This window comes from Sinocyclocheilus anshuiensis, unplaced genomic scaffold, assembly GCF_001515605.1.
Source record: "Sinocyclocheilus anshuiensis isolate Anshui unplaced genomic scaffold, SAMN03320099.WGS_v1.1 scaffold130, whole genome shotgun sequence".
NCBI lineage: Eukaryota > Metazoa > Chordata > Actinopteri > Cypriniformes > Cyprinidae > Sinocyclocheilus > Sinocyclocheilus anshuiensis.
Window position 1 is genome coordinate 3,389,366 of NW_015544207.1, and position 26,193 is coordinate 3,415,558.

Here is a 26,193-nt window from a genome sequence, read left to right on the forward strand (position 1 = left end):
CCCCCTTTTGCCAATCCTTCTTCTGTTTTCTTCAATCTTCTTCAATAGCAATCCTCATCGTGGTATCCATCTAATCCCTGCAAAGACAAAGACTGTTAATTCATCACCTAAATTTACATTATTACCCATCCAGCACAACCTAATATCCTCGCTTGTTGCTAATCTGCATCTGTAAATAACCTGTGTGTGGAAGTTACCTGTGTTGTACTCTTCTGTCTGCTGACAGATGCAAGTTTGCATCTGGCTAATGTAATTTTCTGATCCTGGCAAAAAAAAAAAAAAAAAAAAAAAAAAACACTTTAACTTTTACGTTACATCCGAAATTGATAATATACAGTTGTTAGCCCATGTATTAAATAACATGCTGTGGTAATTGTCATGCTCTAGTAGAATTATCTTGTGTTTACACTGACTCTTGAGAGATAAAATAGTGTTTTGGATTTAATATGACATTTTATTTAAATGAATGATTTATCTAACGCTGAAACACAAGGGCGTAGGTTTACAGTCCTCCCTCAGCCTTCATTCATAATTCATCAGTCAGCAGATTCCCATTATTCCCCATTTCTCACCTCACCCACGTAGATACCCAGATCCTCTTCATCATCAGTGCGATAACACACCGTTAAACCCAGTTTATCTTGCTGACAAGATTTATACAGTTCCACCTCCTGAAGAAAAACAGATAGTGAGAGAATTAAACAAACAGAGATAAGATGCTTCTCCAGCAGTATTTCAGTCTAAAACAAACTTAAAGTAGAGGACGTTTGAAGAGACAGTGCTGACCTCATACTCCAAGTCATCTTGTCTGTCCACCTCATGTTGACTAATGTCAAAGTAGTCCATTGGGTCGTAGTACACATGGTCAATAGCAGGGCTGAGGAGAAACACAATGTCAAAGATCAAAATATATAATTAACCACTACAGTGACATACAGAAATGAAAAGTCACAGAAAATCAGTGTTAGTGTTTGTAAGTGTAACATGCTATTTGAGGTAATGCATACAATTGTTTATTGTAGAATTTTCACCATAATGACATTTTGTTTTTGTTTTTCTATTTTTGCAATGCATTTAAACTTTAACACCACAATGACAATCAACGAACATCTTTTTTTCCTCAAAAATGTAACATTGTGATTTTTGTGTAAATACATTTGAGTGTTTTTGCTGTAAAGGAGAGTGGAGTAAGACAATTTTTTACTCCTATTAAAAAATGTAAGTACTTCCATATAATCCTTATACAAATAATCTACAAGGTTTTATACATTTGTGATTCATTGAGGTCAAACGTTTACATCCCCCTTTCAGAATCTGCCAAATGTTTTTATTTTTTTTTATTTTACCAAAATAAGAGGGATCATACAAAATGCATGCTATTGTTTATTTAGCACTGACCTGAGTGAGATATTTCACATAAAAGATGTTTGCATATATTCCACAAGAGAAAATAATAATAGTTGAATTTATAAAACTGACCCCGTTCAAAAGTTTACACCCCCTTGATTCTTAATACTGTGTTGTTACCTGAATACAGCTGTGTTTTTTTGTTTGTTTAGTGATAGTTGTTCATGAGTCCCTTGTTTGTCCTGAACAGTTAAACTGCCTGCTGTTCTTCAGAAAAATCCTTCAGCTCCCACAAATTCTTTGGTTTTGCAGCATTTTTGTGTATTTGAACCCTTTCCAACATTGACTGTATGATTTTGAGATCCATCTTTTCACACAGAGGACAACTGAGAGACTCATATGGAACTATTGCAGAAGGTTCAAACGCTCACCGATGCTCCAGAAGGAAAAGCCATGCATTAAGAGCTGGGGGTGAAACTTTTTGAATTTGAAGATCAGGGTAAATTTAACTTATTTTGTCTTCTGGCAAACATGTAATCTCCTGTAGCCTCTGAAGGAGATGGTCCTCACTGCAGAACACAAGATCCAGGGGGTGTGGTTGGATCCAGATCCAACTGCTCCCACCTTACATATACCTAAACCTACCTGTCTCCACACCCTGATCCCTAAACCTACCAATCTCCACCCCCTAGATGTGGATCCAGCCACGCCCCCTGAATCTTGTGTTCTGCAGTTAGGGGCTACTGCTCTGAAGGGCAATACTAAATTAAAAATATGATATTTAGGCAAAATAAGACTCTAATTAATAAATATATATACAGTTGAGGTCAAAAGTTTACACCCCCTTTCAGAATCTGCAAAATGTTAATTATTTAAAATAAATGTATGGTCACATGACTAAAAAAATGTGTGCAAGATTTCCCCCAGTATAAGAACAGCCCTCACAAAAAGTATCTGACATAAAAGTATTTTCTGTAAAAGGTACACTAACAACATTTAAAGGTTTGGAGTCAGTACGATTTATTTTTCCTTTTCTTTCTCTTTTTCTTGAGCAGTAAATCAGCATATTAGACTGATTTCTGAAGGATCATGTGACACTGAAGACTGGAGTAATAATGCTGAAAATTCAGCTTTTCTTTCTCTTTTTCTTGAGCAGTAAATCAGCATATTAGACTGATTTCTGAAGGATCATGTGACACTGAAGACTGGAGTAATGATGCTGAAAATTCAGCTTTGCATCACAGGAATAAATTACATTTTATAGAATATTCAAATAGAAAACAGTTATTTTAAATTGCAATAATATTTCACAATATTGTTATTGTTTTTTTATTTAAAAAAAATGCTTGATGAGCATAAGAGACGTCTTTAAAAAAAAAAAAAAGTTAAACTTTTACCGACTCCAGACAGCTGAACAGGAGTCTAATTAGGTATTTTTTGTATTATATGCATCATGTACAAAACACATACTAAATAGCATTGATTTTAAAAGTGATGTTCGCTAACAGTGACAACCGACATCTGTTCTTAAACCCACACTTACAGCTGGCTGAAGAGGTAGGGCTCTGGCATGGGCGGCAGTAGAGGGGAAGGAGGTGACGCTGGTCTGTTGTGATGGACGGGTCTGCCTAATGTCACCATGTGCTGGAAGCTAATATCTGTCTGCGTCCCGCTGTCCACACAGTCAGTCATTACCATCGTCCCTCCAACAGCTCCAGGCACACCTGCTTTCCTCCTCGGACCCCACCTCATGTTCCTCCTGCAGCGCAGCGCATGCAGGCTCTGCTCCTGAGAGAGCTGAGTCAGGTCTCTACTGTTCACCTGGACAAACACATACATGGTGAGAACATTAGCACTTTACAGATTATCACTTAACATATTTTTACATAACTCAAGTCCAAAAATCACATTTTTGAAACTAAGCTGAAAAAACGTGGTTAAATGAATGCGCACATTTACATATTAGCAAAACCTGTTTAGTGTTCAGCAGCAAGATAAGCTGATTTTAATAGATATAAGCCGCATATAAGGCAACAAAAAGGACCTTTTAAGTACGAAGGTCAAACAGAGAATCTAAAACAATTTATAAAATAATGAATTCTAATGAATCAATTGTGGTTGTGACCAGTGTTATTTTAGTAATATTTATATACTATTACAGTTTTTTTTTTTATTTAAAAAAAGTTGAAGTTTTAGTAATTTAGTTATGTGCTTTTGTCATTTTAAATGTTTTATGTTTCCATTTTGGATTATTTTATTTAAGTTTTAGCAATTTTAGGACTTCAATGTAAACTTATTTCAGTTACAAATGCAACATTTCTAATTTGTTTCAATTTTTTTTTAAGTTTGCTGTTTTTTTATTTAATATTTATTATTTTCCCTATCAAAACTATCAAAAACAATTGTGACCCTGGACCACAAAACCAGTCATAAGGGTCAATTTTTCGAAATTGAGATTTATACATCATCTGAAAGCTTGTTAAGATAGGACAATATTTGGCCGAGATACAACTATTTGAAAACTCCAGCGCTGGAAAGCTGATCCGATATTTACACGGGTCCTACTTGTTGCCTTATTGCCTTCTTTTGTTCCACAGACATTTTCCTCTTTTGTTTTTTATCTGTCATCTCTATCTTTCTGTCGCTCGGCTCGCTAATGTCCGTCCTGTGCACTGAATTCTCCCTCCTCCACATCATTTGTTTTGCTACTCGGCCCGAATCAGTTTTCTAAAGCGTTTTTGAAAAATAGCTTACCCCACCTTTAATATCCTAATGATTTTTGGCAAAAAAGAAAAATCAATAATTTTGACCCATACAATGTATTTTTGGCAATTGCTACAAATATACCCCAGCGACTTAAGACTGGTTTTGTGCTGCAGGGTCACAATTTTTAATAGATTTTGTTTTAGTTTACAGTAACAATACTGGTTGTGACTGTTTTTGGAGCAAGTAACACTGATTAAGTAGACTTAATAGAAAAAAGTTAAGAATGTACAGACAATAATACTGTAACACATGAAATATACTTCAAGTGAGAATGATATCTTGAACCGATACTTAAAGAGATTCTTCACAATGTGAGTGAACAAATTCAGCATAAAAATGCATAGACTGAATGTATGTTAGTATGAGAGACATTTGTCTGACTAACAGGGAACAGCTGTTGGAGGCTCATCAATGTACATAACAAAACAAATTTGATAAACACACCAATGTAACAGATGTGGTTATTTAAAAGGATAGTTCACCTAAAAATGAAAATTCTGTCATCATTTATTCATTCTCATTTTTCAAACCCCAATGTCTTTCTTTCTTCTATGTAACACAAAAGAAGATATTTGAAGAATGTTTTAACTGTCCATGCAATGAGAGTCAGCGATCTCCAAAACAACATTGGACCTCACTGACTTTGTCATTATAGGGACAAAAAAGAAGAAAAAAAAATCCTAATTTGTGTTCCACTGAAGAAAGAAGTTCATTAGCATTTGGAACATGAGAATTTTTATTTTTTGGGCAAACTATCCATTTAACATGAGCACTTAACACAACATAACATCTAAACGTATCTACAACAGTCACTATAGTCGCAATGAACACAACATTTACGCAACACTCAGACAAAAACACTAAACCTTTATTCCAACCTCCCCATTAAAAGAGCACAGCATGCCATTTATCTGCCCCCTCTGTGGGAGAAAGAGAAGGAAGAATTAAGATGGGGGGGCGGGGAGCATATCCAAGTAGAAATCCGGTTAATTTAGTGCTGAGGAGACAGTCGAGAAACTGCAATAAGGGAAACTACAAACAACTCAGCAGAAAAAAATCTCATGGTGATAAATGACCACAATACTCAATATCTGCAGAGAATAGGGTTTTAAAGTGTGTGTTTAAGAGTTTAATATAAGAGTATTGTAGATAAACCCTATGGTATGAAAATATTAAAGACTGTTTAGTTTATACAGAATGCCTGATTTACATCTTAGATGTACTGTATTTATATTTAATTAACACGTCATTGCAACTATTTTCATGCAAGTATATTTCTTGTCTACCTTTGTGATGAAGTGCATTTAGTTGTTTTAAATGTGCACTTGTACTTCAGATCTTAAAAGAACATTTCTAAAAACCTCTATTTGCAGATAATTAGTGCTGTCAAAAGATTGATCACGACTAATCGCATCCAAAATAAAAGTTTTTGTTTACATAATATGCGAGTGTGCTGTGTATATTTTTATGTATATATAAATACACACACATGCATGTATATATTTTGAAAATATTTGTATTGAAAATACATGTATTTATTTATATTCATATAATTTACATATATATATATATTTAATATATAAACATAACATATTTTTTCTTAAATATATACATGCATGTGTGTGTATTTATATATACATAATAAATATACATAGTACGCACACATATATTATGTAAGCAAAAACTTTTATTTTGGATGCGATTAATCACGATTAATCGTCTGACAGCACCACAGTGTCACGGTTGCCTTCTGTGGCGAAACGAAGAACAAGGAGACGTGGGATAACTTCAACGTAACAAGACGGGGTAATCTTCCAAGACGGGGTAACACAAGGCAGGCAGAGACACACAGGAAACACAACTACGATGTATAATACCGGACGCTAGACTGGAAACAGCAGGGCTTAAGTAATAAGGGAACTAATGGGACACACCTGGGATCAATAAAACTAAACGGGGTACACCTGGAAACAAATTACATAATCAGGACAGGAACAGGAAGGAAACCAAACATGGGCATAAAATAAACATGGAGCACGTGGGGGAGGAAAGCACAACACAAGACAGGAACACCAGTCTGACATACAGATAATATAATATTTAATGAATAAATAAATAGCCACTTAAGTGAACTTAAGTAGCTTTCACTTGCATGACTGTTTTTTAAACACAATTAAGATACTTAAAGGTGCACTAAGCAATATTTGAAAAAGGCTTTTGACCACAGTGTCGGACTGATGCTGCATTCAAGTCCTCCTGGGACGTTCGTACTTATGAGTTGACAAGTCGTAATTACGACATCAGGTGCGTTCAAGTCAGTTTAGTCGGCACAAGATGGCGGTGTACCTTCTTTTAATAAATTACAAGAAAATACAACAGGGTGTGCATTTTTTTACTTGGATTTCATTAACTAGCTGCGTAACAAGAACATGACCAATTTAAGTTTATAGGACAACTAAACTATCAATTTAAACAAAAATTTACCGTCAACTACAGACGTTGCATCCATCGATTCCGCCATGTTTCTCATTGACACGCCCCCAACTTGGAAACTCTGTGCTTAAAGAAAATTTTGAGTTTCCCACTCGTAATAACGACTTTGTGGTGGCGTTCATGTGCGTTCCAGCAGTAAGGGGGCGTGTTTTGTAATGATAGAGAGAGAAGAGAGCTCTCAATTTGAGAGCACAGGATGGATATTAGCAGATCGACTATAGATAGAGAGAGACGGCAGATAAAAAAAGAGGAAAATATCAGAGAAACAAAACATTAAAAAGAAGAGTTACGATAAGGCAAGAGGTAGGACCCGCGTAAATATCGGAGCAGCTTTCCAGCGGTGGATTGAACCCAAGGAGCGGGAAGGGCTCGAATCGGATGCCGAAGTTGTGTTGTTTCTTCTTGATAGGTGAGTAACGTTGATTTTGCTTCGTTTCAAAAACTTTTCTGTGTTGGCTTTTGTTTGAATATGCTTGTGTGTCATCTTCACTTCTTTCCGCGATAGTTGTTGCCATGGTTGCGTACGTACGTGTGGGGCGAAGATTTTAAAATAAGGCCGAGGTCCTGTTGAGGTATGGGCGTGTTTGTTTTGGTGCTTTCAAATATCAACATCGTTTGGCAAAAATCGCTTAGTGCACCTTTAAAAAGTAAACTTTGCAATAATGTTAAATTATAAATTTCACTTTAAAGTATAAATCTTTTAGTAATCTTAAAAAACACTTATTTTGATGTTAACTAACATTTTAAAGCACATGTAAAGTAATTATAATTTTAACTATAGTGTGTTATTAGATATTACATTTAAATGTAATATATTTTAAATGCACTAAATTGCAACTTCTTTGCAAATGTGTAATTACAAATGTATTTAAATACATGAAACAAATAATGACGCATATAAAGATGTCTTAAGTTAATACAAAAGCATGCTTAATTTGAACTAATTGCATTAAATAAAAATGTAAATGATTTTGACATTTTCCTTTCATTACAATTACCATGCAATTAAGTGTCTGAAAACATTACATTCAGTTCACATGTAAGTATATTATTTTAAAGTATTTTATTGCTGTTATAAGTTTTTTTAAGGGCACTACTTTTTCACAAGAATACCTGGATAAGAAAAGACTGAAACACTTAAATGCTTCCTAGTCTTAAATATCAGTTTGTGAGCTTGTGAAGTGATTACAGCGAGCATATTTCAGATCATCTCTGACCTCTGACCTCTGTGCCTCTCTGACCTTTCCCAGAGGCTTACGAAGCACTAGCGCTTGTATGAACGTGATCCCTTCTAAGTTATTCCTCTGTGTTTGTGTGGAGGTATGGATGAGACTGGTAATCCCTGCAGCGAGAGCGATTGGTAATTAGGGATTAGTGTGATAATATTCAGCAGGATTCTGATAGAAACAGCGTGAGTTTCTGGCTCAGGTCAGAGTGGGCGGCTTCATCAAAGAACACCAAGCTGCTACAACAGCCAGAAAACACTTTTCCTCCCTCGCTTTCCTCCTCCAGTGACTCCGATTTAAATTCTGCTGCTCTAAATACTGCGTCAAGTAGTAGAATTAGTATGGACGAAGTTATTCCTCACAGACGCACACACTGCAGGTTTCTGAAAGAGTAATGGATATTCATTAATAGGCCGGACAGAACCTGTGCACTTTTTAAAGCAAGTTGCCTCCATTTGTGCCTTGCAGGCTTTGCATAACCAAATACCCCCAAGACTACTGTTACAAATCTGTTACCCTTTTAAATATAGGGTAACTGGCAGATATTTAACAAAGTAAAATCACTACATAGAGGCTGGAACACACTACACTTCTGTCCAGATTTTTACCCTGATTTACAATCTGAATCTGAATTACCTGAAAGCCTGGTAGTGTGTGATTCTCAAGTGCTGTATAATGCTACGTTTTTCTAACCTTAACGTTTTCAAAGCTGGCAAGTGTATGATGCCTATTCAAACCTTAAAGTGTTAGTTCACAAAAAAAAAAAAAAAAAAAAAATTAGCCCATAATTAAGGGTTTAAACCATGTTTATAAAAAACCTGAAATTTGAAATCACAAAAAAACTATTGATAATGCTTTCCCCCTCTCTTTTAAACTGAACATGTCAATTCATAAAATAATAAATACGAATGGTTACAGTGCAGACCTGATGCTACATTGAAACATTCTCCTAGAAAGTCCTGTTTTCAGGAATCCTGATGCAGTGTTCATCAGACGTGTGTGTTGTGTTGATTAGCCCATGATTTACTCACCCTCAATGCATCCTAGGTGTATATGACTTTCTTCTTTCAGACGAATACTATAATAATATGCTAAAATATAACTAGCATATAATGCTAGTTGTATTTAAAAAAAAAAAAAATTGTCCTGGCTCTTCCAAGCTTTATAATGGCATGATGGGTGTTTTTTTCAACAGTCCAAAAGTAGTCCAATAAAGCACATGCATCCATAATAAAACGTGCCTCACATGGCTCCAGGGGGTGAATATTTTTAATCTAATTTGATTCCAAATTCTGGAAATTCTGTTTTTATGAACCCTAAAGTTTGCAATCTGATTCACGTGTTTACAAAACTTCAGCGCATGCGTTCATAACCGGTGAAATCCATTGCGATAATGTCACTGAAGCTATCTCAACATACCTAAAAATAAACTGAAACTGGCTTTTTAGCAAATATTAAGTAAATGTCTCCACCACTGACCAGTTTGTAAGATAAAGATAAATAAAAATATGCACGTTCATATGATGTATAGCGTATGTAAACATACAGGTACAGATTAAGGCACTGCACATATGCACAATTTTTTTTTTTTATCTGATTGAGAAGATAGTTTGATTCAAGTGTTTACATGCTTATTTTTTTTCTGTTAATCGGATCATGTTTACACCACCGCTTTAAATCAGACCGAAATTCAATCCGAATCGAGCTCAGTTGGGTTGACTGAAGTGTTTACATGAAGCCTTTTCAATCGAGTCCAGTTATAAACTGATATAAAGTCAGGCCCATATATATTTGGACACAGGCACAATTTTTTATTATTTTACATGATGATGAGACAGAGGACAGAAGCAGAAGATGAATTCTGAAGTGTATAGAGATATACTCTCTGCGCAGATTCAGTCAAATGCAGCAAAGTGGATTGGGCGGCACTTCATAGCACAAATGGACAATGACCCAAAACATACAGCAAAAGCAACTCAGGAGTTTTTGAAGGTAAAAAAAGTGTAGTAGTCTGCAATGGCCAAGTCAATCTCCTGATCTCAACCCGATTAAGCAGCATTTCACTCGCTGAAGACAAAACTAAAGGCAGAAAGACCCACAAACAAACAACAACTGAAGTCAGCTGCAGTAAAGGCCTGGCAAAGCATCACAAAGGAGGAAACCCAGTCTCTGCTGATGTCCAGGAGTTCCACACTTAAGACAAAATATTACAAATGAACATTTTATTTATGATTACATTTATTTGTCCACTTACATTTGAGCCCCTGAAAATGGGGGGCTGGGGCTGTGTATAAAAATGGTTGTAAATTCTAAGAATTTTATGTTTTATTTTTGTTCAACCCCTTGAATTAAAGCTTAAAGTCTGCACTTCAATTTCATCTTGATTGTTTTCTTTTTAATTCTGTTCTGGTGGTATACAGAGCCGAAAGTATGAAATTGTGTCAGTGTCCAAATATATATGGACCTGACTGTATTTCACAGACTTTGTTTGTTGTAATTGCGAACTTCTTTCTTATTTTAAAAATACATAAATAAATAAATAAATGTGTTATAATTATAAATAAATAAATAAAAACTCTGTTAATTATATTGTCTGTTCGTAAAGGCATAGTTCACCCAAAAATGAAAATCTGTCATAATTTACTCCAAACCTGTATGAGTTTCTTTCTTCTTTTTAAAACAAAAGAAGATATTTTGAAGAATGTTGGTAACCAAACAGAATACGGTAGCCATTGACTTCCATAGTATGGAAAAAAAAAAAAAATACAATGGAAGTCAATGGCTACAATCAAATTAAAATCTCAAAATATTAATATCATAAATCTCAAAAAACTCATGTATGTTTGAAATAACTTGAGTAAGTAATGTGAGTAAGTGAGTAAATAATGACAATTTTCATTTTTGGGTGAACTATCCCTTCAATAATCATCATTGGTCTTGTTCCACACACATTTTTCTTGTTGAAGACTTTAAACGTTCTTTAGATTACACAAGTTAAGTGATTATTCAGACATTAAGTCAACATGAAGTTACGTTTTAGGACTAGGTGGGTTTTTTTAGGATTGGGATAGTACCACCTAGTTCTAAAATGTAACTTCATGTTGACTTTAATGTCTGAATTCTGTGTAAATCTACAGTATTGTATTGGCACAGACTCAAAGCGGGGCATTCGCTGACAATGACCTTGTCTGCCGTCTGGAGATTTCTTTACAAACCAGTCTGTCCCTCCAAAATCCATTTCAACACAATATTACTGCTGCTCTGTTGTGCTCAAATTTGCCACACTGGGCTTGAGGATTCATCGCCCCTCAGTTTTTAATAGTCTTACTGTAAAGGCCACTTTTCTCTGCTGTCATATCATTTCCAAGGATTTGACCGTCAGGGGCACTGGCTTTCATAAATGCAATCATGCACACAGTTTAACACATCTTCCCTAGTCAGAGCTATAAACACACACACATACTTGGAGCATAGTTCGGACGGACGGTTTAATTAACAGTAAGCGATGATTTATTACATGGGAGACGTCCTCATCTCCAGCACGAAGGCATAACCGCGTTCCCAGACACTAATTCAGACGGGCGTAATGCGGACTACATCTCCAGCCGCACGTCCGCTCCTGTGGCTGCAGGGTTACGCGTCCAGAGACAGATAAATGATTGCAGAGGAACAGAGCTAAGGTGTGGAGTGAAGACACAAAGACAGCGACTGGTCTTCAGTTTATGAAGCTGCAGTACAGAACAGAAGGGGGATGGAAGGGGAAGTTCAAAGAAGGACCGACAGAGAGACAAAACAGGGGGAAGGGGATGAGAGCATGATGAGAGAGATACACAGACTATCTCAGCCTCTACTGCATGCATGAGCAGCATTTTAACCACGCCTGGCTCTACAGGGGGTCTCGGGGGTCAAACTGGTTATTAAATACAACCTATGGGTATAATTAAACTGTCATTTGTTTTTCTTATTATTATTGACTGTCATCATTTATATCATATATCAAAGCATTAGTATTTTATATTAAATCGTTTCATTCATAATTACATTTGCTGTTTTTTGTTGGATGTTGATAATATTAATTCCTCTTTTATTTGTTTCCGTGCAACTTTAATGAGGGGAACAGATGCTACTGTTACTTTATTACTGCTGTTATTTTATTAAAGAGGTTTGAATTATATGCCATGCCAAACAGGGACTCACTATCAAATTTATATTCATCATACCTCTCTTATGGTGCGTCTAAATCAATTTTGCCGTCTCTCAAAATTTGGCCAATGTTTCTTCAAGCAGTATTTGTTTTGTGTGAACTGATTTTGATGTTTTCGGACACTTAACTGCATGTTATTTGCAAATAAATGAAAATGTATTATGGTTTATGTAATTATGACCCACTTAAGTAGGACTTAAGTACATCTTTATATATGATTTTATAATTATTTATATTGTCTTTGAAATATGCTTGTACTGCTGAATGTGCTGAAAAGCATTTATGGTAAACTAAAAATATACTTCAATGTAATTTCTGTTGAAACTTCTTTGTGATGTATTTAGATATATTTGTAATTACACATTTGTAATGATGATGTAATTGAGTATGTTTCAAATATATTAACTTTAAATGTAATAACATTTAAAATTATAATCAAGTACTCTAATGTGCTTTAGTATGTTAGTTAACATTAAAATGAGTGTACTTCTTTAGAGCATGACAACAGATTATTAAAACATGATGATTTAAAATGTAGTTTAAATTAAAACTTTTACCCCCGGTTTTACAGACAAGGCTTAAGCCTAGTCCCAGACTAAAATTTAAGTCTGAGCTGTGTCAACTGAAAGAAGCTTGCACTGACTGATCTTAAAATATATCAGTGCCTTTGTTTTGTCTCAAGATGCACACCAGTAATGTGTTTTCTAAGGCACGTTTATGAAAAATTACTTAAATGTCCTAATTGAACTATGGCCTAATCCTGGCATAGTCTAAGCCCTGTCTGTGAAACCAGGCCTTAATTTGACATTACTACAAAGTGATGTTTATTTTTAAAAAATGTAGTCATGAAAGCATACTCTTTTAAGTGATCTTGTTTCATTAACATTTCAGTAATATTATATAGTTTTTTCTTTAAATATACTTTTATGATTAGAAGTACAACTGCACACCCAATACATTTAAGTGCACTTATTTTTCAAATGGGAAAATATACAGAACACCCAAATATCAGATGAAATAAGTAGTGAAAAGTAGTGCATTGTCCGCCATCTTGGATTTCCATTGCCATGTATTCTGGGATTAACTTCTCCACAATGAATACAGGTGCATCTCAATAAATTAGAATGTAGTGGAAAAGTTCATTTATTTCAGTAATTCAACTCAAATTGTGAAAGAAAGATTTACCAGTTACAACATCACAATTAAAAGAACCAAAGACTTAAACTACTTCAGTCTGTGTGCATTGAATTTATTTAATACACGAGTTTCACAATTTGAGTTGAATTACTGAAATAAATGAACTTTTCCACGACATTCTAATTTATTGAGATGCACCTGTATATACAGTGCTTATTGTTTGGCCAAAACAAAGTATAATTATTCTGCTTATAAAACAACCTTTGCATCAGAAGCCAATGGTACCTATTGAGGCAGCTCACTGAGCTCACTCAACAGAGCGAAATAGCGTGGAGACTGAGGCTGAAGTAGTTAATGGGATGAGTAATAATGGTGAGATGACTGGTTTGCCTCTTATCTTGTTCCATCCTTCTCTCAGATGGGTTTTAGAAATAGTCTTGGGTGCAGATTGCCACTGGCGTGTGTCTCCAGGAGCACAGCGGTACAAGGAGACAGATTTGTAGGAATATATAAAGCCGTGGATGTTTTGAATGTGTAGTGTCATTGTCATGCAGATATTGGCTGCACCCTTCAGAGCGATCTGCACCGTTACTTGCAGAGCACAATCAAATGAATTTTCTCCCTTTGCCACACACATACAGTACATCCCTATTCTACACCAACTAACGCAAAAAAATAAAAATAAACGCTATTTATTGATTGATTGATTGTCACAGTTTCTGTCTTTGGATAAAAGTGTCCTTTAAATTTAGTCAGTATTTCATATGCATTAATTTTAGTCTAAAATGGTAAAGTTTAGTAAAAGAAAAAAAAAGCATATTTCTTAAAGGGAATGGCAAAAGAAACCAAATATTTAAACATTTGCATATTAATTTAAATGTGTCAATGTGTAAAAAGTCCTTGTAAGAAAAAAGAAAAGATATCTTACAATTTTTATGTGCACACTGTAATACAATATTGTGAATTTCTTTATGCCTTTTTTTTCTAGTGCAAAATTTGTTCAAGTTCACTTGTGCTGTCATTTTGTGCAGACGCAAGTTGCAATATTACATTAAGATTACATATAAGATTAGTATCAAGATATAGGATGCATCATTAGTGTGTTTGTTGTCTTGCAGTGTTTATGATATTTTAATCAAGAGTATGTTTTAATTGAAATCACTATGATGCTCATTTGTCATCTAATTTTCATTATCAGTGATGGAAAAAAAAAAAGTTGTTTACTGTTGTTGCGTAAAACAGACAGCGGCCTTCTTGGCAATGCCCAGCAAAAGCTTAAATGCTCCAGATGTCTGATCTGAGAAACTTTTGGTTTTTTAAAGTTGAAAGGCGTAACTTCCTTTCTTACAGCCACCATATTGAGCAACATGAAATGGTCTGTCTTTTGGATTAAACCTGTGTTGTGCGCGACAGAGGGTTTCTAAGAGGGTTTATTTAGCATCTAATGGTACCTCGTGTGTGTTACTATGGCATATTGACACCTGTTTTGTGGAGCACACACAGCATCTGAGAGTGTGCAGGCGGTGAGAAGCATACTAATGCTCCGCTCGTTCTCCTGGGACTCCCGTCTGACAGCGGCTCAGAGTAAACGCTCTCTAGATACAACCGCTCAGAGCTGGGCACAACAGTACATTCTCACATGCAACTTTAAAGACTTTTGTTGAATTATTAAACCTGTACCTGCAGTCTTTGTCTCTGAGATAGTACCAGAGCATTGGTTAATTTCCATTCTGTAGACTTCGTCCCAAATCATCTGCATATTCTGACAGCTTATAGATATCTGGACATTAAAAATACATGCATGCTTTCTGTCTTTTTATTTACTCCCATTCTAATGTAGAAAGCAGCTGGTAAACTATTTGAGATTAATGATTTAATGCTCTCATTTTTTATTACCCATGCAGCATGTACTTGAAAGCTGTGTCTGTTTTGTATGTAAAAATTAACTATGCAGAACTCATATCATACCCTGCAGACAGTTTGTCAAGGGAATACATATCTGCTGAAGCACCATGAAGCGGAGCGATCCTTTCCTACTGTGGGCCTGCTGCTATGGATTTATTCAAATGAAATACAAAGTTATGTATGAAAGCCTCTTGAAAAACAAATGAATTGGATGATTTTACAGCTGGCATTGTTTGTGCAATCAGCTTTTGTTTGAACGGAGATTCAATGTTTCATTTTGTAGTCTCTCGGCACATGAGGGAGTCTAAACATCTCTGCTGTTTAGTCTGCATCTCAGTATTTCTTTCTCTTTGATATCTAAAACATTAATTTGTTTGAAAACCAAATGAGCTTTGGAACTCTATACATACTGTATGTAGACACCATCTTAAGAGTCACTGATAAGTATCACCAGGGCCGGATTTACGCATAGTAAAGAGCAAATAAATATAATAAACAATAGGGTAAAAATGACAAACTTTTTCCATGTCTTCAACCTTTTTTATGTATGGAAATCAGGCTTTCTTTCTCCCGTTCTCTCTCACAAACGCACACATAGACACAGTACAGACAGACACGCACTCGCGCACACACGCAGAGACGCGGACAGAAACTTGTCAGAGCTGCGGCTGCCCCGTGAATTTATCAATAAAAATAGTTTCGCAGCTGAAAAGCTACATAACATTTCTCAGTAGCGAGGTTCTTGAAGCAGTTCAACTTAAAGATTCGCTATTAGTAGATACTACTGCTGAGAGACACACAGACGCAACATGCAAGTATTCACACGCACTTAATCTCTCCCTCTCTCTCTTTCACTCTCTCTCTCTAATAACTGCATTAATAACTGCGTTAGCCTGCATATCAATGGCTCAAGCCTCCGTTATTAGCTCTAAAATGACGTTTTGGAATTTGCAACGGAAGGTTTGGGATGAGGTGCGTAAAAAATGAGCTAGTTCAACACACACGAGATTTCAGGACAGAACCATGTCAAATGTCTTGAAACATTATGTGGCCACGTCGCCGCGCCTATTAATGGAATGGTCTTTCTCAGTTCTCAAACAAATTAAGAACTACATTAGATTTTTATTGACTGAACGCAAGCGCTTATTGCGCTTATTAGGCCTATTATATTAATAGGGAAGGGGGGCCCAAAAATTTGTTTTGCCTATGTCACGAAAAGAGGTAAATCCGGCCCTAAGTATCACACAAATATAGGGGCCTGACCATGGAAACCTTCATTGTGTGAAGTCTCTTGAGGTTCTCAGGTGACTGTTTATTTGGAGTCTTGCAGAAACTTAACCCTAACCTTGTGTGCAGCAAATATGAATCTTATAATAGAGCAATAGCAAATACAATCTTGATAATTGAGCTCCTGGGTGCCCAGGAGATTTAAATAAAATAGTTGATTCCAATAGTGTTTGGCAATCTAGGCTAATCGGAAAAGGTGAATTTGCTAAATTAAAGAAATGTACCTATACATACATTCACTACAGTTTCCAGTGAAATAAACATAGCGGCAGTAAAACACCAACAACTTTCACTGTTTTTTGTTTGTTTGTTACTTTATAGATTTATTTTTTGGTGTTTTTGCCTTTTTTTATTAGGACAGAACGGTATTGTAGACAGGAAGCAAAGTGGGAGGGGCGGGGAGACGGGATCAGGAAAGGTCCGCAAGCCGGGATTTGAACTCGGGATGCCCAGTGTGCAACGGTACTATATGTCGGCACGCTACCCACGAGGCTATTGGCACCAGTAAAGACTTTCATTGTTGTTCTCTAAAATTATGATTACAGGAGCAGATAATTGATTATTAAAGACTCATATTCACATAGTTCCTTGCACAACACAATGATATGACCTCAAAACACTTTAACAATAGCGTATGAATTGTAAAGTAATACATTTTGACATTTTATTGTATAATGAGCTCCGTATGTATGGCTTTTCTGACATAGTAAAATTGCTTGGTAGCGCACCTGGTACAGCATTGCATTTTAGATGTGGGGCTCTTGGGTACCAATCCATTAAAATAGAAGTTACGACACTCGATCAGCTCAAAGGCTTGTAGAAGCAAGGTAAAATAGCATGGTTGCTGCAGCAAATGTTTTTTTTTTTTAAATCTCCAGATTGCTTTTGTTAACACTATTGTTTAGGTTTCGTGTGGGCTGTACAGTATTTTTAAGCATAATAGAGAATTTTAGCGCCACTCACCAGACATTTCATTTCCTAACTTCTGCAATACATACAACGACCAACGTAAAATATTGCCACATCCACAATCATCTGTTGTGCATAAAACTGAATGTCCTCTTAGCACCACTCACTTGACATTTCACGTTGAAAATGCTGGTAAAAAATAAAGCAATGTAATATCACTTTGCACAAATTTTGCCACAAGCACATTTTTTTCAATAAGCCTGGGTTGGTTTTTGCCTTAAGCATGTTTTTAAACTAACAATGTGATTCTGTTATAAGAATAAACTCTTATTGAATGAATATATTTACATTGACATTCATGCTCACCCACCATATTGAATAATTTTTTTCTCTCTGTTTTGGAGAAGGGCTAGTATCTTGAGCAGGTTCATAACTTATTACACATAGATAATCTGTATTGCAGTCCTTTGACTTGACCTCTGACCCTTTCATTTATCCTGCACATACCCACATGTCTGATGCACCTGTTGGTGCACATACTGATGAGGTGAAGGATGAACTCACCGTTGACACTCATTTCCATATTGAGTAGATCTTGATCCCTCCCCTGACAATTAATTCCACTGGGATTAATTAGACACACATAGTGCTGAACCCTCATTAACACGCTCCTGTGATATAATCTGCTACAAATGTGCCGTCTGCACACGGGTCTGTGTGTGTTCAGAGGTCTGGGAGATCCCTTACACCTAAATTATGCAAAAGGATGAAACAGCTCCAAGTTGACTTTTACGTTTTCTGAGAAAAATATGAGTGGTGCAGAAGTCACACCACATTGATAGGGTGTTGTGGATGATTGCTATGCAGTGTTAAGAACTGCTGAGTGTTTTAGCATGTTTCTCTGCGTTTGCTTGGAGCTTAGTGGCCTAAATCAAGAGCCAGTATTCTGATATGCCTTTCTATGTCATTTTGTTGTTTTATCAGCTGCCAGACTGAAACTGTTAAGACTAAGGTATACTTTGTTTTTTACATGTACACTAGAGTATGCATACAGTGTGCAAAGTAAATTTCGTATAATGTACAAGTGCAGTCAAATTCTTCTAGCCACCTGTACTCTATATGCTTAACTTATGCATGCATCTTGATATTTCAGTCAAAAAAGAACGTATGAGAAAAAATAAAAGCATTGATCTGCTCAAGACCACAACAGCAATTGATGCACAAGTTGATGAGCGCTTGTGTGAGGAGTTCAGAGATACATACACGCAACCTTCGTTTAAACGAGTACAAAGACATTTTAATTGCTCATAACTTCTGGAGAGAAATAGTGCAGACACTGGACAAGGATAAAACTTTCTAGTGGACATTTGTCGAGCGGCTGTGTTCGCACACACACTATCAAATGGAATGCACTTTAAAAGGCATTTTAAAGTATACTCCATTTGACTGCACTAAGCGTTCATGCCAAAATGGAACTGTACTTAAGTCTGATTAAGTCTTAATGATCGCTTAGACAAATAATGTTACATCTCTCCAAAGAAGCTGTGTGATTTGAGGTTTCATTCAAAGTTTAATACTTAGGTTAAAGGTCTGATATACTTTAAGATATTTGAAGAAAGACCAGGTGTGATCAAATTTGGTTAGAACAGCTCGCCAGCACAAACTTCCCAGAAGCAAAATCAAAGAATGAAATAGTGAGACATAGTGAGACAATAGTGAAGTTTGTTTGAAGTTTGTTTTAGGGAGTTTTTAAACAGCTTGCCAAAGCGAACTTTCTGGAAAAGTTCTCCCTGGCTGGAAAACACCTTCAGACTACCACAGGTCAGTGTTGATTATGCAATAGATAGGTGTGGCTCTGGGGCTCTGCCTTTGATGTGGAAATCTTTTCCAGTTCATTTTTAGAATAAATTGAGCTTCGAAAGTAACATTTTTTTCATGTTTAATACTGACTGGACTTTAACAAAGTGCCTAATTGCAGATCTGGTGCAAACATGTCCACATTGCTATGATCTGGTGCTTTCTTAACTGCTGTTTTCTCACCACTGTCATTTTTGTAATGTTTATTTTGTCATTAAGAGATTTACTTATTCATCTAAACGCCACTCTCAGCATTGTGGGCAGCATCAGGATGTTTACTAACAGTAAACCCTTCCTCAGGTATTTCAAACTTCCTTTTACCCCTGAGCAAAGAACAAAAATCTAATTCACCTTGAGTATATCAGGGCCTTTAAAGGTGTTTGTTCAAACTACTAACTCTCAGTATGATCAATAGTAAGTTTGTTGCTTGATTTAGCAAACAGCATTAAGTTAGCATGGCCCAATTAACCCCTGCTGGTAGATACCATAACCACTCAATCTAGTTTTGAAAAGCATTTTTATCTATCAATGAAAGGCCATTCAGAATTTGATTGATTTTCTTACAACATAATGTTTCATCATAGTATAGATTTTCTCTGGCTCTAGAATAATTATTCACATGGCATTTACAGATTAGGTCGTTTTTGTCCAGTGATGGGTAAAGACAGCAGATTTAAAACGGAATATTTCTGGAAGGTCCTGCAATGGTTCAGCAGCTGCCCTTGAGAAGAATGGGAATGCTAATGGGTAGCTTTCTGCTGCTATTCTACACTTCATCGAGCACCACTAACTAGAGGTGAACATCTTGCTAATAAAATATTCATGTAACTTTAAAGAAAACCCGTTTGATAGGCCTAGTAAGAGAGAAGACGAGATGTGAGGATACGTCTGGCATGACGAGACAGACAGACAGAAAGAAAGGGTGTGGCCGAGCGGAGCTGTGGAGCTGTGTGTGTGTGTTACATGGAGGCAGAGTGATTCTGTGATCACTTTTAGCACTTATTTGTGTCATATGTTCATTAATACTAATGCAACTATTCAAAAACCAGTGTAAGACGACTCATTCTGCTTGCTTAATGAGTCTGGTTGCCATAGTTACAGCATCCCATTGCAATGCAGCACAGAGAGAGTGAGAGAGGAAGGGGCGCTCAGAATGATTGATGGGGTGCTGGATAGCGCTAGTGTACTGGGCAGATTGATGGTGTTTATTCTGCGGTTGGTTTTGCCAGTGGAAAGGAAGCTACACATGTGCCTCAGTGTATTGAAGAAGCACTGAACACCCACATCAGATAAACACACTTTCCTGCTTTGAGAGGATTTGTGTGTGGATCTTTTCTCCGATGTCTCTGATGCTCATTTCCATGTTATCATATCTGGAATGTGGAAATGGCTTTGTGGAACATAGTGGAAATACAGCAAGGTCACGTTTAGAGAATCAAAATGGATTTTGTAAGATGACACTAAGATATCATTTGTATTTAGATTTAAAAATGGTAAAAAAAAAAATAGTCCATAATTATTTGCTCTCTTAAAAAAATAAGAGAGAAAATAAATTTTTTTTTACACAAAATAAGATGTTTTTAAGAATGTCCATGCTGCTCTTTTCCAAACAGTAAGAGCATATGGAGATCAGTGATTGTTAAGACCCAAAAATTACATAGAACCCATAAATGCATAATATAAGTGTGCTCCATATGACGTGTGCTAGATTCCAGGGGCCTCGTTTATCAACAGTGCGTGGAAAGCGTTCTATATTTTGTCCTTATTTACACACATTCCTACATATAAGTACAAGTTGGTAGATCACACACTTTGCGTGAAACTGTGCGTAAGCACTTATTACGCACACATAAATACATAAATGAGGGCCCTGGTCTTCTGAAGCCCCATGTGACAGATCTAACGGAGAAAGAGATGAAAATTGTCATAGTTCTTTAATCATATTTGCACTTTGTACTTTGCACATATTGGTGTAAAACACATAATGACACATTTTTTTATCAAAAATATATTCAAGTTTACTCTTTTTCTTAGTCAAAGCTACAGTATAACTTAACTTAAGTGTACAGCACACAAGCCATTTGATGCCTGTATGGCTTTATTTATTTATTTACTTATGTGTTTGTTTGTTATTTTGGGGACTTGACAGTCCTTGGTGGCTAAATGTCTTAAAAAGGGCACTGTGAACATTCTTAAAAACTTCTATTGTGTTCCAGTAAAGAAGTCGCATGGGTTTAGAATGACATGAGGGTGAGCAAATGATGACAGTTTTCATATTTCTTCAACTCCTGTGCAATGTCAAGAATAAATAAATTGTTGTCTTTGAGAATAGAATAAATAATCATACTGAAACAAGAATAAACAAATGGGAAAAGCGTGGCTGGGCTTAAATTTTTTTAGTCTCTTGTTATCACCTTCTCAAAATGCTGTCATATTCCTCAGATGAAATGACTGTGCTGTGAAATCATACACATCAGTGACAGCAGAAACTGGTACAATGAGCTTCAGTTAACCACAGCAGGGTAATATTAGTGTGCAAACCGAGCCATATACACATTAAAGAACTTCACAAACCAGCATCAGCCACCAAATTCATGTTGTGCATTTCTTTACAAAATGTGTAAAATTAATAGCAATGTTTTATCTTCTCTAACACTAATTCACTAACCCTAAAAAGTAATTGCATTAATGTTCAAAAGTTTGAGGTCTGTAAGATTTTAGTCTCACCAAGGCTGCATTTATTTGTTTAAAAATCCAGTAAAAAAACAGCAATGTTATGAGATATGATTACAATTTAAAATAACTGTTTTCTACTTTATTATAATGTAAAGTGTAATTTATTCCTGAGTCAAAGTTGATTTTCAGCATCATTACTTCAGTCTTCAGTGTCGCATGATCCTTCAGAAATCATTCTGATATGCTGATTTGCTGCTCAAGAAACTATTATTGTATCAATGTTGACAACATATTTTTGTGGAATCTGATACATTTTTTAAATATCATTTTATGCATGTAAAGTCCAAAAGAACCACATTTATAGCATTCTGAAATATAAATATAAAGTCTTTACTGACTTTTGTGCAATTTAATTAATCCTTGCTGAATTAAAGTATCTCATATATAAAATCTCACTGTCCCCATTTAACGGTAGTGTAATTATATGAGGGAAATGACCAACCCCAGGCCTAACCCTTTCATCGTGGTGAGCTTGTTTAATACTGCAGACAACAGACCACAAAAGCAAACAAACTGGCCAAACAAAATAAATAAGGGTAAGTGACTTAATTAACATTAGCTTGATTGAGGTAAAAGAGCACAGGGCATGATGGATCAAATCATTATGGTTACTGTTCCACTCCACATGTACAGCACAACTTGCAATTTCTGTAATTGGATGGATTAAAGGGAATAAAATCGTCTAATTAAGCTTAATTAGCAGGGTCTTTCAGCAATGTGGATCCCAGGAAAGTCAAAGACGATGAACACAGCAATAGACTTGGATGGAATGTTTTGTTGTGAACTGCTTGGATGGTTTTATTTCTGAGAATATGAATCATCTCTGTGTGTGTGTGTGTGTGTGTGTGTGTGTGTGTGTGTGTGTGAGAGAGAGTGTGAGAGAGAGTGTGTGAGTGAAATTATAGATGCACTAAATTGAAATTCCTCTTCTTTTTTCTTCCTCTGCTCCAAATTGCATTTAATTCAACATTTGCACACTAAAACGTAACATTAACACTATTTATAATTGAACTAAAAGCAGAAATGCCATTGTAATACTCTTTTTTTTTCTTGCATCTGTTTATACATACTGCTGCCTTAAAAAGTGTCCAACTATTTTTTGCTGTCTTGCAAGCACTGATATTTCATTCATTAACTGAATTAATCTTGTCTGTCATGCAGTTATATCTTTTTTTTTATCAGTGCGTTTGGCTCAGTCTCGGGAGTTGTGGAGACACTGAGAGTTGACAGTGTGACATTTGATCATGTCTCATTTCTTTGACAAGTAATATGTCTAACAAATGATAGATCTGGAAATGAAACTGAGATTAAACTCGACAGAGACTGTGAGACTGTGAGACTGTACAGTCAGGCACTGCCCTGGACGGCCCCGCCGGGTCCTGAGGAACCACTACGGTCCACCAATTCATTCCTGCTCTGTGATGCGTAGAAATCAATTACTGCCATCATATAAGAGCAAACAGCTGAAGAAAAAAAGCTATCTATCCATCCTTCATCTCTCTATCCTACAGCTCATCTTTTTATCACTCCTCTCTCCATCCGATTCCAGCAGTAATAGAGTCCAAACAGCTCTTTGCTGTAATGTATTCCTCTCATTCTTCCCATCCTGTCATCATCCTCACACCTCACACACTCATTCTGTTTTTAGGGGTCACTGCTTTAAGCAGAAGCCTGAATAGTAAGTGACCTGGAATATGTATCATCTGCTGCACTTTTTAAAGTTCACTATCTATTTTCTAAAAACATGTTCTCTCAATGCTATCTCACGACCAATTCGTACATATTTTACAAGGTGGCTAATTTGTACGACCTCACTCGTAAGATTTTGTACAATTTGTCTAGACCCCAGTGACGGGAAGGTTTAGGGGAGGGGTTAGGTGTAGCTCATTCATACAAATTCATATTGTGCAACTCGTAAAATATGAACGATTTAGCAAAAATCGTATGAATTTGTACGAGTGAGGTCGTACGAATTAGCCACCTTGTAAAATATGTACGAATTGCCTTGAGATCGGGCTGGTTATCTATCTTATTGGGAGCAGTTCATCCATGTATACGTTTCTTTTTCTTTTGTTAATCAAAATGTCAACTTCTCTCTGGTAAAGTATACAGGACATCTCCAATCAATTAATCCAATTAAACCACACACCCCCTTCTTACAATTGGCTGCAAGCTCGCAATCAGATCTGCCACCATCCAATCAACAACAGTTGAACAGAAGCAAGTCCCCGCTCTATAGTTTTTTAAAAATTATTATTTACAATAATACATTTCACGCGAATGTCACAATGGGCCAGATTTACTAACAGCTTGCGCCAAAGACGCACAGTGAAGAATTAGCGCTGAAAAGGCGTGGACAAAGTTATTTTTGCGTCTGACCTGATTGAATATGCATTTAGGAGTTTCCCTTTCAGAAGCAAAATTTATGGGAGGAGAGTATTTAAATAAATCACGCAACGCGATTTAGTAAAGTTTGCGCTCGTCAAATTACTGGTATTTGCGCCATTATTTAACGCCCCAAAATGCATGGCTTAAAACTATTTTGCACTTGAATGGCTATATTTGTTGTTGCTAGGAGGAGGCACCGCAGAGAGCGCGTGTTAGGAAGGAGAGGATTTTTTCCCACACGTATTAATTTATTTGGAATGCCAGAAGAATACATTATCTGAATCCGAACATATCCTTACGCTAATTTGTGCTGCGCTCAGTAGATTGTGTTGGTCATTATGGAAATGCGATGTTGCGTCGGTGTTCAGTAAATCACCTGCAGAAATTTCCTAGCCCATCGGTGCTGTTTTGGAATTGCACTCTCACGCTAATTTGCCCTGTTTAGTAAAGCTGGCCCAATGTATTGTACAAATACATGTATTTACGAGTGATGTAGAGTCGTTTTAAGGAGTGATGTCATCACACACGTCTTTGCAGAGAGGAAGCAACTTTTCAGATTTAGATTATGAAGACAAATTTCGGTTCCACTTTATGCTAAGAGTATTTAACTACTATTTACTAACATTTAAACGAATCATTTGATACAATATACTTATTGTGTACATGTTTTACCTTGTACTTCTATGTATTTAATTTTGTAATAAATTTATGTAATTATATCTATAATTTCACTGTTGACCCCTTAACCCATCCATAAACCTATCAGCCCACCTCAATGGCAGCAAAAGTGTTTGCAGTATAACATGAACACACTAAGTACATTGTACCTAACAATTATTTATTTCTTTTGTTAATGCAAGAACATAGTAGTAAAAGCTATTACTAAACTATTAATTTGTAGGTATGTGTTGTTGTTTTTTTTTTTTACCACAAGACTAGTAATGTGCACAAGTACGCAAGTAAATAGGGTCAATGTTGATTTTATGTGGACATTAAAATTGGTCACTTGCCACCAGCAAAAATGTTTTTTATTACATTTTTTTGCTCATGTAAGTTTGCAATCTGTATTGAATGTGATTAGGGAGAAAAACTCTATTCAGACGGGGCCAGTTTCCCCAATGAAGGTCAGGTAAATTTGTCTTTCACAAATGCAATTTGTGATTTCAATCTCGTCTGAATTGAACATGACTGTGTTTTTCTCACAGAACCGCTGAAAAAGATTCAGAGCAAATGACCCACTGCTTTTCTTAACTCAGCTGACCTCTGAGAAGAATGCATGTTATTATGGTGTTGTAGCCTATTTTTCACAACACTCTTCCTCATTTATTTTGACCTTTGTCGAATGGCATAACTAAGACGCAGGTCCATTATGGATTTAGACCTGTTTGCCAATTTCCCAGGAAAAATAGCTGCTGGTTCGAGTACTGCAGACAACATATTGCTCAGAACAGCCACAATAATAGCAGCATCAGATATGATGATTTATTTCCCTATATATACACACATAGCTTATTAATAGTTGCGTTTGCTTGTATAAAAGTTTTTTTTTCATCAAATAAATTACACACATAATTATAATTTTTATTATTTTGTGCCTTTGAAAAAACGTCTTTCCATGTGGAGATTAAGACACTCTCTTTCTTTTTATATATAACCATGTTATATGAAAACAGCGCTTAGCTCTCTGTAAATACCACACTAGATATTGTTCTCCTCTGGTATCAATCAATAATCTGTATGCTTAAATAATTATGATGTTGGTAATTAGATGGTTGCACACTTCTCTCTCTCTCTTTCTCTGTGCAGCCTGTTAGCGCTTGGGCTAAAGGTTGGGCTGTTCTGCTAATTGGCTTTATTAGTATTGGTGGTCTCTTCTTGACAAGACTTTCTATCGATGATACATGCAAGCTGCCACCTAGCACATGAATTGAGCATACA

At 36.1% G+C, this 26,193-nt stretch overlaps 1 protein-coding gene across 1 annotated transcript in view; it reads right to left on the minus strand.

Annotated features, from left to right (window-relative positions):
- LOC107697038 (PDZ domain-containing protein 4-like) overlaps window positions 1-26,193 on the minus strand; it is a 44,555-nt gene that overhangs the window by 13,803 nt on the left and 4,559 nt on the right. Inside the window, exons 2-4 of the mRNA XM_016497669.1 lie at window positions 2,891-3,168; window positions 787-877; window positions 573-671 (exon numbers count right to left, since the gene is read on the minus strand). Coding sequence (XP_016353155.1) covers window positions 573-671; window positions 787-877; window positions 2,891-3,168 — 468 coding nt within the window. The remainder of the gene's footprint in view (window positions 1-572; window positions 672-786; window positions 878-2,890; window positions 3,169-26,193) is intronic.